Source organism: Lytechinus variegatus, chromosome 13 (assembly GCF_018143015.1).
Source record: "Lytechinus variegatus isolate NC3 chromosome 13, Lvar_3.0, whole genome shotgun sequence".
Classification (NCBI taxonomy): Eukaryota; Metazoa; Echinodermata; class Echinoidea; order Temnopleuroida; family Toxopneustidae; genus Lytechinus; species Lytechinus variegatus.
Genome location: NC_054752.1, coordinates 9808430 through 9826304, shown reverse-complemented (window position 1 = coordinate 9826304; position 17875 = coordinate 9808430). Strand labels below are relative to the sequence as shown.

Sequence of the window (17875 nt, the reverse complement as noted above, 5' to 3'; positions counted from 1 at the left end):
GGTAGACCGCATGATAGTAGACAACTTGGTAATTGGACGAATTGGCATTAGACCAATTGAAAGTGAACCATCTTCATGTTACGCCAGACAGATAGATAGATGCAGGTATCTGGCTCCACAGTAAAAGTTAAGTGATCATTTAAGCTACAATACACAGAGGCCCCGTAAATATTCTGAAGTCAGGTTAACTTAGACCATGGTCTAACTATGTGCTAAAATTATGGGAAGCAAAAAGTGTCAAATTTTTCATTAAGTTGTATGTTTCTTACATTTAGATTCATCGGTGATGAAGACAATCATCTATTTATACTTCCTAGACAATTATGAATGATTTGAGAGCCAAATGAGCTGATATATGATATCTTTACTGTTAGTGATTTATGTAACAATTGGCTTTCCATACTTAAACCACAACTTGAAACCTGAGTTTAAGTTAAATCTGACTTCAGAATATGGGCCATAGTGTTGTATTTTGTTGTATTGTATTTCTATCAGGGTTTGAGACAACTGTAGACTCCTTCTGATGTGTGAAGAGACATCAGTAAACCTTTGGTCCAACGGCGATGTAGCCAAAAGCAGCGAAGCATAAGTGTACTGTGCATGTATACAGTGAATGTGCTGCGCGACTTGTTGACGATTAACAGCTGCATGCAGTTTGGATCATCGAAATAAAGATGGCGGCGAATTCAGGACGTAACAAACCCGTCCAATAGCGCCCTCCTAAATCCCAGGAGCGTATACCTTTCAAATAAGAGTTAGGAAGAACTGGGCCCCCGTCTTACAAAGAGTTACGATTGATCCAATCAACCACAATTATGAAAAGCCAGCAACATCAACATCTAAACTCCACATTTGTTCAAAATATTTTCAAGATATGATGTTATTCATAAATTCACTCTTTTGACAATTCAATTCAGTGTGCTTATCTTTGTTTACGAAGGACATTGTGCAAATTTCCTACAGACAAAATTATGACAATGATGGATTTCCCGAGGTTGATCGGATCAATCATAACTATTTATAAAACGATGATCAATCAGAAACTATAAAAAGCATTAAGATTAATCCAATCAATCATAACTCTATGGAAATCCATCAGTGTCGCAACTCTTTGTAAGACGGGACCCTGGGGGGTGTTTCACAAAGATTAAAGTATGACTTAGAGTCGCACTTAAATGTCTTGTTGCGCGCAGTATAAAAGGCATGACAGCATTGGTCAGATCATGCCAAGAGGACGCGCACTACTGCGTATTGATCAATAAGATTGCGCGTTGCTTATAATGTACGCGTCGACATTTAAGTGCGACCTAAGTCATACTTAAATCTTTGTGAAACAGGCCTCTGGTCTACATAACTGACCTGCAAAATGTGACTGGCTCTCTGTTTCCAAGGAGTTCATCTTGACAAATAGGGCAGACATCATCCTCAGTGATCTCCCTCTGCTGTAACGCTTCCTTCCCATCAGAATGAGAGTAAGATGTCTCCCCTTTGCCTGCATTCCTCGCGAGACGAGCCGCCGCTGCCCGCCTCCGTGGGTCCTCCTTCTTTGCGAGACCCCTCAGAACAGCGTTGATCTCACGCTCCACAAGGCCTCTTTGGTAGGATACTGAATTCAATGTAACCATGAGATATTAATTATCTTTCCTCAAAACAGAAATTTGCAAGCTTGTTAAACTCGAAAACACTTCTGTCTTGGTAACTTTTAATATCCTCATACAGTATTTTACCTTGATTTACATTACCAAAGTGTGAAGCAACGATGTCATGACAATGAACCGGATGGTGGTTCTAATTAGAGTCGCAGCCGACGATCGTCTATAAACATTTGTATTTGCAAAAATGGTGATGTGCTTCAGAAACACGCCCGATACACCATTATGAGCGAGTCGCAATACTTTCGGGTGGGTGTTTCATAAAGCTGTTCGTAAGTTAAAAAACTACTTTAAGAGCGACTGGTGATCCTTTCTTGTGGTAAATGGTATAATAAATTGGCGATGGTTTAGCGCATAAGAAAGGATCTCCAGTCGAATAAAGTGGCTCCTAACTTATGAACAGCTTCATGAAATAGCACCCGGGGGGTGTTTCACAAAGATTTAAGTATGACTTAAGTCGCACTTAAATGCCGACGCGTACATGATATGCAACGCGCGATCTTATTGACAGATACGCATGAGTGCGCGTCCTCATTACACGATCTGACCAATGCGGTCAAGCCTTTCATACCGTACGCAACTCGGTATTTAAGTGCGACTCTAATTAAGTCATACTTAAATCTTTGTGAAACACCCCCCCGGAGTCATTTGTTTAGAACCAGGCCACCATGACACCATGGCAACAGACGTCAACGCTTCGGTACTCTATATTAATATCAGTTAATGTTATCATTTGTTTGGAGTCACCTGTGCCTGGGAGGCGAAAAGCGAACCCAATTGCTATGACCCGCAAGTCTCTCCTCCCAACGTAAGTGATTAGGTGGGGGGTGCAGGTGGACCACAACACCAGGGTTTGCCCCTACTCTTTTAGTATACGAATAGTGCAGTGGGTTCTGAATGTGTAAAGATGGTGACTCTCCCCTGCACAAGGCATCCATTTAACCTCCTATCCAAGGGACAGTGTTTTCCACTGTAACTGCACCAAACTATCAATTAAACATGGCAATTCTGTATTATATACTGTACACCTTTACACTTATATTATGGATGTATTCTTATTGTAGAGATGCAACGTTCCTGTGAATTGGGATTTTGATGATAACAGAAAAATGGATAGGATTACTCGATTACTTACATTCATTATTCCTTTCCAGACGAAATTTCTTCAGCAGTACCCTTAGAAAATAAACAAATACAAATAGCATTAAATTTTTGAAAAATCATAAAGTGGGCCAATTGAAGAAAAGAATAAGAATTAATGATCCAATCACAGGGCATATTTCCATGGTCGTTGCTTTATCAATGTGACCAGCCACCCAAATAAAACAATTACTTGCTCAAAATGAATTTTTGAGATTTTCAGTGGAGATTTTTGGAAAAGCCCATACTAAGCCTTAAGATGATACATAACTCATCAAAATTGATCATCAACAATATCCCTCACAAGTGCTTCTTGAAATGCAGAAGAATTTTGTGAGAGGTTTGAAATATAAGGAGAAAACGAGGTTTGAAGTTCGGGGCTGGCTCGGGCATGAGATGTGCAAACCGTGCACTCTTAATTAATAGTGAAACTTTTAAGCAGTCTGCCATAAATGGTACATAACTCTATTGTACTTCATTCAACTTTACAATTGCAAATATTGATACTGTCAATAAGAAAACGAATGATCTCTTTCAGATGAGCTAATTCTCTCATTGTTGCCATTTGAAGAACAAATCATTATTTTGGGGCAATTCCATAAAATATGCACGTCCAGCCCCTATATGTGGGACCTTCATGAAATTTTCTGTCTCTGATTTTTTGTTCTTTAGACAGTCTGCAATGCTTTCAAATGATCATGACTTGGTCAGTTTATGAAGTGAAGTAAAACTTGAGAAAAATGGGGGTCGGACATACAAAAAGGTTGACTATTTTATGGAATTGCCCTCTGGTTATTTACAGAGAACCTCCACTGGCGATATATTGCTGGTTGGGGGTGGATGATCACAAATTATGCAAAAATGGCATTGATATTATCAAGCCAATCCTAGGGCAAAAAATGTGAACTGAAAAAAAATGGTAAAACTCACCAACAAATATGTTTGCAAAGATCCTTCTCCTTCCTGAAGGTAGTACACGTACACTTGTGAGGATCTCCGAGAAATACCTAAACATGAAGAAAATTTCAAAGTATTAAACTTCAATGAATATTACCAAAGAGTGACTTAAAGCTGGCCATGACATCATATCAGATGGTCATCCAGTGTCTAGATTTTGATTTCACAAATTAACTGAATACGGACAGTTTGGCAGCAGCGATCATGCGAATTACAAAGACAAGCAAGTTTTGGGGGCTCACCTCAAGAAGCATCTTGCTATCATGCTAGCTCCAATTACCAAATGTTTTTGTTCATATATGTGATGTACTTATTCGTGTAATTGTACTTGACAGTGAGATTTGGTGATGTTAAATTCAATTCAATGCAATAAATTCTATTCAATTTTAGACATAGAACTATGACTTGGTTGTGAGATCCCAAGACACTGTGTTGAATGTATTATGGGGATAAGTTGTGATACAGGCATGAGAAAGATTTGGGGAGGGAAGGAAGCGTCCCTACTGCAGGATTCTCACGCCTTGGGGGTGAGACGTGGCATGTCTGTGGCAGGTATATGTAATGCCAACCATTCTAACACTCTGTAAAGGCATGGTCACACCGCCCGAGCGTTGTTCGAGCGGTTGTGGAGCAGTAGGGAAAGAGGGCCGAATTTTGCTCACAAAATTGGGGAAAAAATCGAAAACAAAAAAACATTGAAATCGAAAATGGTGAACGGTAGCGAACGGTGATGATTTTTTTCTCTCCGCTCCACGACAGCTCCAACAATGCTCGGGCGGTGTGACCATGTCTTCATGGTCTTTAATGAACAGTAAAAGAAACAAGTATGATGGTGGTCCCCAAGTCTGCACACCTAACGATTTGAGTTAAGATTTAATATGCACTTCTTTTTTTTCACAAAAACTTTCTGTTAATAATGTTCCTTATATTATCATGAGTAAGTGTACCAAATATCTCATTAAAATTTAAAAGAAATATAGGATTTTCTTTGAGAAGACCTCGGGCAGTCATTTTCAGATTGAAAAAAAAATGGTACCCATGTCTGTGCACCCATTCACTTTGCACATGATTTGGGTACTTTGATGAGAAAGGATGCATTTTGAGGCCGTCACATGAAACGCCCAAAATTCATATTTCTTCCATCATTTTGAGTCAGGTTTTTTAATGAATATCTGTCTATGTGGTGCATGCGTAAAGTTTGTGTTCGTTGTGTAGGCCCTATCTTATTTTACTAGAATCACGCAGATACGCATGTGCACAGACAAGGGGGACTGCACAGACTTGGGGGAACTTGCCGTACCTTGACTTTTTTGGACTCTCCTTCCTCCTTGAGTAGGAACCCTGTAGGACCCGTTTCCCTGAGGATGTAGATGGTAGCCGACAGAGCTTGGTCCTGGTGCCATGAGACGGCGTCGGACACAGACCTCTGCCAAGGTACGCTCCGTATCGCCATCGTCCTGATCAAGCAGGGAACAGTCTGCAGAATTCTTTTTTAAAGAACATAAAATTGAAAGGATATTTGAGTATGTGTGCGGGTGCACTTACACTGGTTCACTGCTACCATCCTGCCTGTGGGGAATCTAGACTACAGGTAGGAATATGGTATGCCAATGCTGTACAGAGCACACACTTTAAAGTATCATATTTGTGGCCAAAATTATTCATTTCTATACAGTTGCAATTCAATTTTCATTAGTAACTTTAAACTTAGTATAATTTTTCTTTTGACCAGAGCACTCAAGAACTTGAATTTGGGGCATATTTCTGTGTATGCCCTCTATTGGTGGAAAGTAATATGGCAGGAAAATTTTCATTTTTCAAGGCTACTTTTGATAATGAAAAAATCATTTACAGAATCAAATTTACTTAAGAGCCAAGTTATATAATGACAAGCTGTAATGGAAACTGACAGTGTAAAAAAAATGAGTATTTGTCCGAAAGAAAATGAGAAAATAAGCCAAACATTGTCAACCTTATTTTGCCACACACAGAGATGTAACTGAGAACAAGATTATATCATAACCTTGTTCATTGAATGAGTGAGTACTTACAGATGTGTATCAATCAGATATGATTATTCACGTCTGGGGCCGACCTAAAACATCGCCATCCAAAACATTTGATTTAAAAGATATTTGTTTCTGTGTTGCTATTTTATAAAACAAATAATGCACTTGCTCTGTCGTGCGTTATAAAGTAAATGCAGAGAAAGATCGGTTTCTTCATTTGATGCACACTGGGCACTCGCCGCAAGCGGCTCGTGCACAATGCGGCATCTATCTAAGACTAAAGTAGTAAAGAAACCTCGCGTGCTCCACTCATTCAATGAACAAGGTTATAATATAACCTTGTTCTCAGTTATATCTCCATGTGTGACAAAATAAGGGTGGCAATGTTTGGCTTATTTTCTCTTTTTCTTTGGGGCAAATGCTTGATTTTTTTACACTGACAGTTTCCATTAGACCTGTTAATTCATACTGCTTGGCTCTTATTTGAATTTGATTCTTTATATCATTTTTTCTTAATTAAAAATAGAGATCAAAAAATGAAAATTTTCTTGCCATATTACTTTCCACCAATAGAGGGCGTACACAAAAATATGCCCAAAATTCAAGTTTTTGAGCGCTCTGGTCACTGGTGAATACAAAAATTATACACACATTACTAATGATAAATTAATTAAAACTGTGTGGAAATTAGTAATTTTGGTCACAAAAGTGACATTTTAATGATTTTTTAAAGTGTGTGCTCTATACATCATTGGCATACCATGGTAGTCCTACCTGTAAATTCTCCACAGGCCAGATGGTAGCAGTGAACAAGTGGCGTGCTCTGCATTTCCACTAATGCACTCGGCTGCATGCATTTTTTGTTATATTATTTTGATCCACTGAGTTAATAAGATATGAATATTGATAAACTTGGTTATGGAGTGACGTGACGCAGAATGGACATGCATATTTGAGGAGAAAAACATGGACATGTTACATGGTAGTGCCCGTGGTACTGCACTGCAGTTCTCAAACCCGATCTCACTCATGGTTTCAAATCGTCTCGTGTGTGAAGGATTCATATGCACCTGGTGCACGCGAATCTTTCACACCCTTTTTATAGTAAAATAACTATGACTTTACATCGTAGCTAAGCATTATGGCCCGAATTCACAAAGGTGGACTAAAGTTATACCGGGGTTAAATTTAGTCGGGGGTTAGCTAATACCGGGGTATAAAGTTAGTCCACCGCGCTATTCACAAACGGTGGACTTACTAATCCATGGACTAACTTTATACCCGGGTGCTAAAGTTAGTCCACGGCTGAGTTATACCCCGGTATAACTTTAGTCCATGGATTAAATCATGAACTGAAGCTAGCATACTATTATAGCACTGCACTGAGCATGCTCAGTGTAATAAAGCAGTACTGAGCATGCTCAGAGCCGTATTTGAGAGTTTAGTCTGCTAGGGCCGTATGAAACGTCGCCATCACATGAATTAGGAGGCAGAACTCAACCCTCAACCAAAAAATCATGTATCAGCAGCATGCACTTGAATTTCTTAGCAATGCGGTGTTGAGAACGAACATTGTCATTACTTATTTGTTAATTTTGGCCAACTTAGGTTCGGACTAGCGCTACCTGCGTGCGAGCTAGCTCGGCTGCGCCTGCAGCATCGTACCGTATCTCTATCGAGAAGTTCAAGCTCACCACAATGTATACGGTACACCGTATGGTAACGTGAACAAGTTATAACTTTTTTTAGACAGCTGCAGCAACCGGCTGTTTCGAGGGGGTTGTAAACATTTTTTTTTCAATTTCTTATTTCTCAATTGGTGAGTGGAGGCAACGGAGTCCAGCAGAACAATCACAGAGACCAAAGTTGTTTTTAGTTTTGCCTTTTTGGTCTTATGTATGAAGTCCATATCGATCGGCATCGTAACACAGCAGTACGACGTGGATCTAGGCCTACCTAATCTATCTAATACTGTACTGCGTTTTTTTAGGCTTGAGGAAGTTAGATCTACGGAAGTTAAATCTAACGTTACACATCAATTAAATCTAAATGTTAGATTGAGTGCACATTATGATTTGTTTGAAATAAATCATAACCAATCTGATACTATTGTATAATCCTACCTACCTTATCGAAGTCCGATGGAACTTTGCCCGGAGCTAGCTTTGATTGAAAATGGAAATATGGAATTGAATCTTTGTTTGGGTTTTGTCCCGGGTTAGGTTAAGGTTGTGTACGTTAATTGGTACATGGTGGGGCCAGCGTCGCGTGGGGCCAAGCGACATGACCTTGATCTGATCCCGCGTCCACAAGCGTGCCCCTTTTCCTTTCCCTCTCCCTCAGAATTGACTTTCCCATTTGAAGTATTTTTTCAATTCATTTATTTATTCTTGTCTTTTTATATGTATCTCGATAAATGGATTTAAAAAATAATTTTAAGCGAGCAATTTTTTTTAATTGACAATTAAATTAACAAATATCCAAGTTTTTGTTAGATTTTCACATGATATATATAAAAGAATAATTCTATTTCACCCTAATTTCTTTTATCTTTCTTTTCTTGGTCATGAATTTATTATTTTTTTTGGGGGGAAGAGCCCCAAGTCCCCCCCCCCCACTCTGTAAGTCAGTTCTACCAACATCTCTAAAAGGAGCTGAGAAACTCATTGGTAGCTCCTCCACACTCGGGTCACTCTTGCAATCGCATTATTCCCAACCTTTACCTATTCTCCAGTTTGTGCTTGCAGTATTTTTTTTTTTTTGGGGGGGGGTTAAGCTATTCACCATGCTTGCAGTATATTTTTTTCTTTAAAAGAAACACAATTTCCTTATCAGAAAAATAAAGACTTATCAACCCTGGATAAGTGTAAAGGGTATTCCACCCAATCAATGATATATTTGAAATTGGGGAAATAACAGTGGTGTACGTATTAAGCCCAAAATTTTGAGGGGGCTAAATATGGCATATCAGGTAAAATAAAATAAAAAATTGCAAGGAAAAATATTCAAAATTTTAATTGCAAATATCCAATTTTGTGATAGATTTGACATAATATTCAAAAAATATGTTTTACCCTTCTTTCTTTTTTTTCTTGGTAATAAAGATTTTTTTGGGGGAGGGGCTTTTTTCCATGGTCAGTGGTCCCCCTCTATACTTTCAAACTGAAGGGACTAAATTTCCCTAAAAGAAAATAACTTTTAACAAAGATTTATGCTATAACACCACTGGCCATTCTCTCAGTGACACATGTAGCAACCTTTACTCCTTTCATTTCTCATTTGCTTCCATCACATGTACATTATTGTGCATCTTAACGTGCCAAATACTTTTCTCTCAAAAGTTTTACTATAAATAATTTTGCAGTATACCCTACAACAAGTTTCTTGAAGTATATCCTCCTGCACAAGCAAGCAATCACTTGACTTTCTTCATACACAACCTTAACCAACATACCATTACCACCGCCCCTGCCTTACACATAACATTAATCTCTCCTTTGCAGTCTTTCTTATATAAATTTATTTTTTGCTTCCTGCAAGAACGATGAACCATGCAGCATTTGGACAGAATTGATAAAAGAATTTCATTTTTGTTTTCTCCTGACACAATTACTTGAAAACGATATCAAAATAAAAGGACAAGTCCACCCCAACAAAGTTGATTTGAATAAAAAGAGAAAAATCAAACAAGTGTAACACTGAAAATTTCATCAAAATCTGATGTAAAGATATTAAATTATGACATTTTTAAAGTTTCGCTTGACCACACATAACAGTTTATATGTACATCCAGGTCGGTATGCAAACTATTTCTTTTTATTCTACTAGATGAAATATTCGAATTTCTCTTCATTGTCAAGTGAACCCAAGATTAGTCACTCCCTTAGCATGTGGAATTTGCATTATTTTAATAATATAATTTGGTTTAGTCAAGTTGGCCCTCAATGTCAAATCTGTAAAAAAATGAAATGTTGTACAATTCATACAACAAAAACAAAAGAAATAGTGAAGGACATCATTGACTGTCTCATTTGCATGCCACTGATCTCCACATATAACTGTGTTGTGAAAAATAACCCAAACTTATAAATGTCATAACGTTCCTATTTTACATCCATTTTTGATGAAATTTTCGGCATTATGCTAGGTTGATTTTTTTCTATTAATTCAAATCGAATTCTTTCTGGGGAGGACTTGACCTTTAAAATCAAAACTTATATGTACATGTGTAGTAGACAGAGCAGTTTATTTCGTACATTATTTTTTTTTAAAGTAGATTGAAATTCTTTACATAATGATACGAAGATTGAATAGACTGTTTACATTTTCTTAACAATGCATCAGAAACTCTGAATAAAAATAGATAAACAATGGATTAAAAAAAGTTTAGTCAAGATTTTAAACTCTACAGCTAAAGCATGAATATCACAGGTAATTAGGCAATTATATTTCTGAAAGAAATTAAAGGATGATTCTATCATAAAATAGTAATATCAAACAAATGATAATAGCTTGCAATGTATATATAGTGCTTACTACAGAAATGTATCTTAGTGCCTATGAAAATAGGTGGGAAAAAAAAGGATATTCAGCAAAAATGATATTATATAATTTAAATTTGATAAATTAGGAAGCTGCATATGCTTAGAAATATGACCATTTAATTAACAAAGAGGTTTTGATATTGAAATGGTATAAAAATAGACTTGAATCATAAGAATGACCAAGACCATCTCATGCCAAACTTAGTTAAGCATGAGCAAAATGTTGCTTATACCTCTCACATCCCTGCTTATACATTCCCATCGTGTGTGTCATTTATTTCCTGGAATTCACATCCCAAACCTTTTGTCAAACAAGAAAAATGTTGTGAATTTGGGTTTTTAAAAGCAAGATGGTCATTTGATCATAAATCGGAATGCATGAATACATCCTATCAACTAAGCTACCATTTTGTGATCACAAGTGTCCACTTTCATACACAGATAATCCAATGGAATGCTTAATACCCGAAGCACATGGTCCTTTTCTATTGACAACAGAATGCAGGCAGGAATTCATCAAAGAGAGGAGCAACGGATACCTGCAATAAGGATCAAAACAAAATGAATATTAAAAAATTTGCTCTTCGTTATTCTTTCTGGAAATATATCTTCATTGATCAAGCAATTAATACCCCCTTTACCTGAAGAGCAAAATGCATTTTTTTTTTACTATTTTTCATTTCTCCTGCAATAGGAAAGTTAGCAGATTATCTATATATTTTTTTCTTCTGTGAAATCTTAAAAATTGTCTTATTTCACATATAAAGAGTATAAAATTACAAGAAAATTTGACCAACAAGATTGAAATTTGATTAAATACAGTATGCAGTAGGGGCCAATATATGTTTTCTTCATTATCACATACATCTAGTAGGTGTTGAATACAGAGAATATCAAATTGAAAACTGAGTGTGTATACCAACCTATACATTTACAGAAGACCTGTTCTTCCTGCTAAGTACAGGTCTTGTTCCCCATCAGGACTCCTGATGTAGACATGGCCCCAATCGATAGCACCTACGACTCTTGGAAACCTGTAGCAATCATCAAATTGTCGCTGGGTGGTTTGAATTTCTCGTCATCGGACACTTCATTAACTGTTACTCCTTGCCATTGCCTCAGAAAAATCTTTGATGATTCTGCACACGGATGACTATGATATAGTTGCTTTGTCTGCTTGCATCTTCTAAAAGGTACCTTTAGTTAATGAATGATAAGTGATGTTGTGTAATTGCTTTATTGATATGAAAGCCAATTGATACTTTACCATTTACATTTGCAAACATTGTGCTTCTGTTATGAGCTGATGTTTATGATGCACTGGAACTGATTAAAGAGATTTTTCTTAGATTCACAAAAAAAAATCTACTGCAATAACAATCCATGCAAAATGGAGAATATCTCTCTTAAGCTGGAATGACATACCAATATTTCTTTTTGGGTGATTATAAACCATCCTTCATGATAATTTCCCACTTGAATGACATATTTGTATTAAAAAATGTTGCTAGTTTGCTACATTGTAAAAAATGAGAGAAAAATAAAATCCCCACCCATTTGCAACCCAAAGGGTTACATGTTTCATTTCCACAAAAACCTTTCTCTGAAATACCCCAACACTCCCCCTCCCCTGTACTCCTGACTGAAAGCAGAAACAAAAATCATACAATTTGGATGATGAATTATATTAGGTTTTGCATTAATTATTTCTGTAAACCATGTGCATGTTATCATTAATATGCAAGAAGTGGCCTGATGATGTCACATCCACACATTTTCCATACATGAATGTACAAGGGTTCCACGATATTTGCTCTGGCGACAATTACTTAATGGAAAATCTGCATGCTATGCAAAACAGAAAACTTAATTTTCATGACTAGATACTTCCAACCCTTGATCCTTACATTATTCTGAACTCGCAATAACTATCTTAAATATATAATCAGCAGTCAACCACATTTTTACATTCCTGGAGGAAAAAAATGAACGATTATAATTTCAAATCACTAGAGAACAAGTGGGGATGTGAATATTGCATATTCATGAGGATACACAGAACTGTTTCCCCCAAGTAATGTAAAACTTTAAAATTGAATCAATTCATAATTCTCCATCCAATATTGATGGTTTTTGCGAGCCAAATTTTTCTTTATAAAAATCTCATTATTTTTGGCCTGGAGAATCGATTTCATAGAACATAATTTGACCCCCCCCCAATTACCTTCTGCTTTATAGTTCGCATATTCAAACTCACCAATGGCATAAAAACAAAGTCCTGTCAAAACATGTAACATGTCAGGCAATGTGTCGTTTCTCTCTGTTGGTAGCCCACTCTGAAAGGTTCATCCTTGTAGCATTCAAATGGATTCTTCCTGTCTCTTAATCCATGCTGTGGTCTTCCTATGTGTTGCTGAATCTGCATGGAAGTTGAAAGATTGTGTTGAAGAGTCATCATGAATGGGCAATTTACTCTTTGAATTTCATTTAATTCAAAAGTGTTTAAAGTGAGGAACAGAATGTCAAAGATTATACAGAAATCCCTAAAAAAAGATAGGATAAAAATGTCTAATTGTCATGAGTAGCTTTTCTATTTACCTACATGTACTTGTAAATGTGAAGAAAGAAAACTGCCAATTGTTGCTGATCATCATCATTGATCAAACCATGCGCGTCTAAGAGATGCTGAATCACTTTCAATTGGCTTGAATAGTGAAGGCAAGGCACTAATTTTATGGAACATTGTTTACACAAAAAGAGGGTATTGCTTGCGAGTGACTTTCGAATAACATATTTTCATGAATCTTCATCAAAGTCTCATTAAACTTTTTTTTTCTACATCCACCCCCCCCCCTGGCATTCATAAGACTGACTATGCTTTTTTCTCTCTTTTAAATAAATATTCAACAAAATGTCAGGATTAATTGGAGATCAACAAGCCTTTAAAAAAAAGCTAGTGACCAGTACACATATACTTATAACATACAAGCAAGGTCCCCCCCCCCCCCCTCTTCCTTTTTGTCAATTACTATGACAAGAATGAAAAAGTAACATACATGATACATTAACAATCACAAGATGAATTCAAATCACAGAAATAACATTTAATGAAAAATGCCATTTTAATGATATCTAATTTTTTTCAATATGAATTGATAAGACATACCTCACTCTGTTGCAAGAAGGCACAGCAGTTCAAAAATGTGAGCCATGTTTGTCGTCTTGATTGATCACAATCTCACAATCTGCCGAGTATGGTCTGTTTCTGATATGGAAGAAAAAAAAGAATGAAAAAATATTTATTCATCAATCATACTGCAATGTACTAGGCCCTATATCAAAGAAAAAAATAATAAGCAGGTTCAATTGTAGAATGATAAAATCCGCTGTTTCAAAGGAGTCTTTCAACATTTTCTGATTTTTTTGTGAGAGGGGATGCTGCGGAGCCACATGAAGTCTCAGGGGAGCATATCTCTGACAGAAATAAACCTATTTATCGGTCTACTACAAATGTTTAGAACTAAAGATCAAATGCACTTGTAGTTATGTGCAGTCTCGTGTGGATTTAACATTGGAAGGACACCTTGTGAAAAAAAATACTTGAAACAAAGAGAGTGGGGTAGAGAAAATAACCCCCAAAAGATAGAATTTTCAAAGTTAGACCTCAGTTAGAATTACTCAAATTATTCAATTAGGCCTAGGATTTCCATTTTTTGTTTTGACGACACCGTAAATCTAGAAGTGATCGCAAATGCGATGCCGAAGGTAAGTAAAACTTAGTTTTAGTAAAATCAAAGTCATATTAAAATTAAGTTCATATACAGCTGTTGGAGTAAACAGTGGTGAGTGGAACCCAATCTTTTTAAAACATTTTTTTCCAAAAATATTTAAATCAGGGCTTAGCCTTAGACTCGAGTTGACCCTTATTAAATTTTTTTTTTACTCCAACGATGTTGTAGGACTAACTCTAACATGGCTACCAGGTAAGCCTGGCCATCTATCCAAGCCAAGGCAAAGCCAGCCCAGGGTAGAATGTCTAACGTTAGACCGGCTCTTGTATTTGTAACGTTAGAATTTTTTCTTATTTATTTTTATCGCTGCTCTCCTTGGTCTTGATTCACTTTTCAGACAAAATTCGATGCACAGTATTGTGTTGGCAGGGGTATCGTAGACAACAAAAATTCCATGAAAATCACACAAAATCGAAAATCACTCAAAATCACTGCCTGGCATAACTAGTATCGGCCTTTCAATCACGCCTACCTCGCCTGTGAGTGTGACTGCTAATTGCGTCTCGCACTGCACTGCTCATCTGATAACCAAGAACGCACACAAAAATACATGGCTGGGACTGAGCAGCTTAGAGACGCGACGATAACAATGATTAAGATACCATTTCAAGTTTTCGAGTACACTTTTTGGAAAGTTAAAGCTATCAATGATAGTTACAGATGGAACTGAAGGCTCCGTCATGATTTAAGCTCCAATAAATTATGTAATTTACTTACAATCTCGGTCGAAGTCGTGAAATTTTAAGCTTTAGATAAGCCGATCACACCGAATCTCGTCTCCGTCCAAAAAACTTTTTTTGCAGCAAACTTTTCTGCAACCGCAATGCTGCTGTCTGATTGGTTAAAACCGTGGACTAACTTTAATCCACCGATTTAGTCCACCCCAAAGAGCTGACTAAATCGTGACGTCAAATGACGCGTTTTATACCCCGGTATAACTTTAGTCCACCTTTGTGAATTGCAAAAGTTAGTACCTAGGTGCTAACTTTAGTCCATGGATTAAAATGACGTCAAATGACGCGTTTTATACCCCTGGTATAACTTTAGTCCACCTTTGTGAATTCGGGCCTATATTTATTCTATGACACTTACCGAACCATATGGATCGTTTGTTGAATTCTGTTTGGTGTTGTTTTGAATAAAATAAGAGCATTTTTCGTGATCTTCACGTAGATGCCTCTTGATCAGCGTTGATATCAACTTTTGCCTAAAGAGGGCGCGCGATATTATTTCAAAGTCGGTAGGCACTTAAGAACCAAGTAAAATTATGTCACTCTCGCCGATGAATATTCATTAGATCGTGGTCGTGCGTGTTCAATACACACTGAATGCATGCATGCAGAGAGTTTTTATTGAACACGCACGACCACGATCTAATGATTATTCATCGCGAGAGTGACGTAATTTTACGAGTGTCCTTTCAAACTTGGTTCTTAAGTGCCTACCGTACCTTTGTTTACGGTGTTGCAAGCTAGCTGCATTCTAGGCGATCAGCATTATTTTCTTGCTCGTTCAATCCACTTTCATCATCATCTTGTCAAAAGATGGCGTACTTTACCAATAAGTATATACATGAGATGCAACCTGTTGATTTTTGGTACAATTTCCTATTATGCGCTGACGACTTGAATTGAGAATGTTCGATACGAAAAATTGCTTTTCGATTGTTGTTTGCGTACTTTCCACCGCAGTATTAAGGACGGATCGAACGGAGTATCCTGGTTGAGACTTGGAGGTAAGCGATAAAAACAGTTTTATAAATAATTTCCACTTCATTTTGTTTTTTTAAACTAAATTTATTAAAAAGAAATCATTAGTGGAGAAATACTGAAACGTTTGGCGTTTCTAATTCCCTCACATTCGTGTGATGAATGAAAACGTCAAAGTCCACTATGAAACCACATGCGTTGTGCGAGGTTAGTATTACTAACCTCGCATGTTGTGTGAGTGACCCGATCTGTGTGACTGTGAATGAACTTTAATAATTAACCCTGATTAAAAATTTTTTATCCGAATTTTGGATTTTTTATTTATTGATTGGATTCTATGTTGTTCTAACTTCTAGCTAATAATATGCTGCATTACATGCAAATTACATTAACTTACAGCAAGTCAAATGATGAATCAGACTTTGTTTTCTACTTTCAGTGCAGTGGCCGTCCCGTGGCGCGGCCCGTAGGAAGCAGGAACGTATACTCTTGTTGTACCGGGCCAGTGTCGGGTGATATCGTTCCGAAATCCCGATGAGTTATTAGCGAATGATATTCGTGTACCGTGTATGCAAGCGCTAGCTAGCGCAGGCAGGCTAGGCAGTCCACTGATCTCAGTGAGGCAGTCATGGCGACGTGACTCGCTGAATAAATTGTTATGGAACGCTCATTGTGATGGAGTACCGTAACAAATAACTTCTCTCTCGGAAAGAGGAACGCAATATTCGCCTGCAATATTAGGCCTACTCTAAAATGATTCTTTAACTAAATTTACATAACTATCGTAATAATCATTTATCTTTTTCATACCATAAACTCATCAATAGCTTAGGTTTCTTTTACCCAACTTTTTCTTCTGATAGTCCAACGTGCCGTATTTTTTCCCGATTTTATATATTTACATTATTGCATACAGGTAAAAACTGGGGGTAAAAATCCATATTCGGTAAAATTCACTGATGAGGAAAAAAGGAAACAAACGGAAAGCAGAACTTGTAAATAATGCTGTTCCTTCATTTTTACCAAAAAAATATATAGCATGAATAATGAAATGATGAGGTAATGATATATAAATACTTCATCTTGACATAATGTCGACAGGGCGACGTACGTTGCATCGCCAAGTCTACTCATTAAGAGTTATGTACTATGTCTTCATGCATGGCGACATACGTTATCTTGCCAATTATCGACTTATAAAAACTTATATGTCGTCATGACGAGATAAGTCGACTTGGCAAGATAAAATATCACACCAAGGTGACTTAAGTTATAAGTCGACTCGGCAAAATAATGTATCTCGTCGTGTCAACATGCGGCATTTTTTTCAAAGTCGACCTTCATGGCAAGACTCTCATCATGTAAACTTGGCAAGATATATGTATATCAACATGTGGACATGGCAAGATGAAATAACTTGCCATGTCGACATGTAAGGCTATTGAGTCGACATGGCAACATAAATTAATTCGCCATGTCGGCATAACAGGGCTATTTAGTCGACAGGGTAGGATAAAGTAACCCACCATGTCGCTTTGCAACTTTATCTAGGCTCCTGATTATCTGAGAACAAATATTTCTAAGGGACAATTCGTTGGTATGGTACTTCTAGATCTTCAAAAAGCATTTGATACAGTTAATCACGGCATCTTATTAAAAAAATTACAAATATTGGGTTTTAACCAGGCTACTGTCGCATGGTTCAAATCCTACTTGTCGAATCGACATCAAGTAGTGGCTATTCGCGATATTCGTTCCAAAATTATGCCTATAACGTGTGGAGTTCCACAGGGAAGTATTTTAGGCCCAATCCTATTTTCAACTTATATCAATGACATGTCTATTTGTATAAAAGCTGGCTGTAAATTATTATTGTATGCAGATGATAGCGTACTACTTTGTTCAAATTCCAACCCAAAATTTGTTGAGGAAAAACTTAGCGAACAGCTGTCTACATGTGTCGATTGGATGACTGATAATAGATTATCGTTACACTTAGGCAAAACCGAAAGCATTCTGTTTTGTTCTAAAAGTAATCATAAAACTTCATTTGAATTTGAAGTATCATACAAT

The 17875-nt window shown here is 37.0% G+C and overlaps 1 protein-coding gene across 2 annotated transcripts in view; it reads right to left on the bottom strand.

The window, feature by feature from the left end:
- LOC121426110 (E3 ubiquitin-protein ligase Zswim2-like) overlaps positions 1-17339 on the bottom strand; it is a 28294-nt gene extending 10955 nt beyond the window's left edge. The window contains exons 1-5 of one of the 2 annotated variants that reach the window (XM_041622274.1): positions 16200-17339; positions 5050-5236; positions 3723-3799; positions 2788-2828; positions 1360-1606 (exon numbers count right to left, since the gene is read on the bottom strand). In XM_041622274.1, the coding sequence (XP_041478208.1) occupies positions 1360-1606; positions 2788-2828; positions 3723-3799; positions 5050-5202 (518 nt within the window). In that variant the 5' untranslated portion in view covers positions 5203-5236; positions 16200-17339. The remainder of the gene's footprint in view (positions 1-1359; positions 1607-2787; positions 2829-3722; positions 3800-5049; positions 5237-16199) is intronic. The other variant, XM_041622275.1, reaches the window with a different exon arrangement.
- Between the last annotated feature and the right edge of the window lie 536 nt (positions 17340-17875).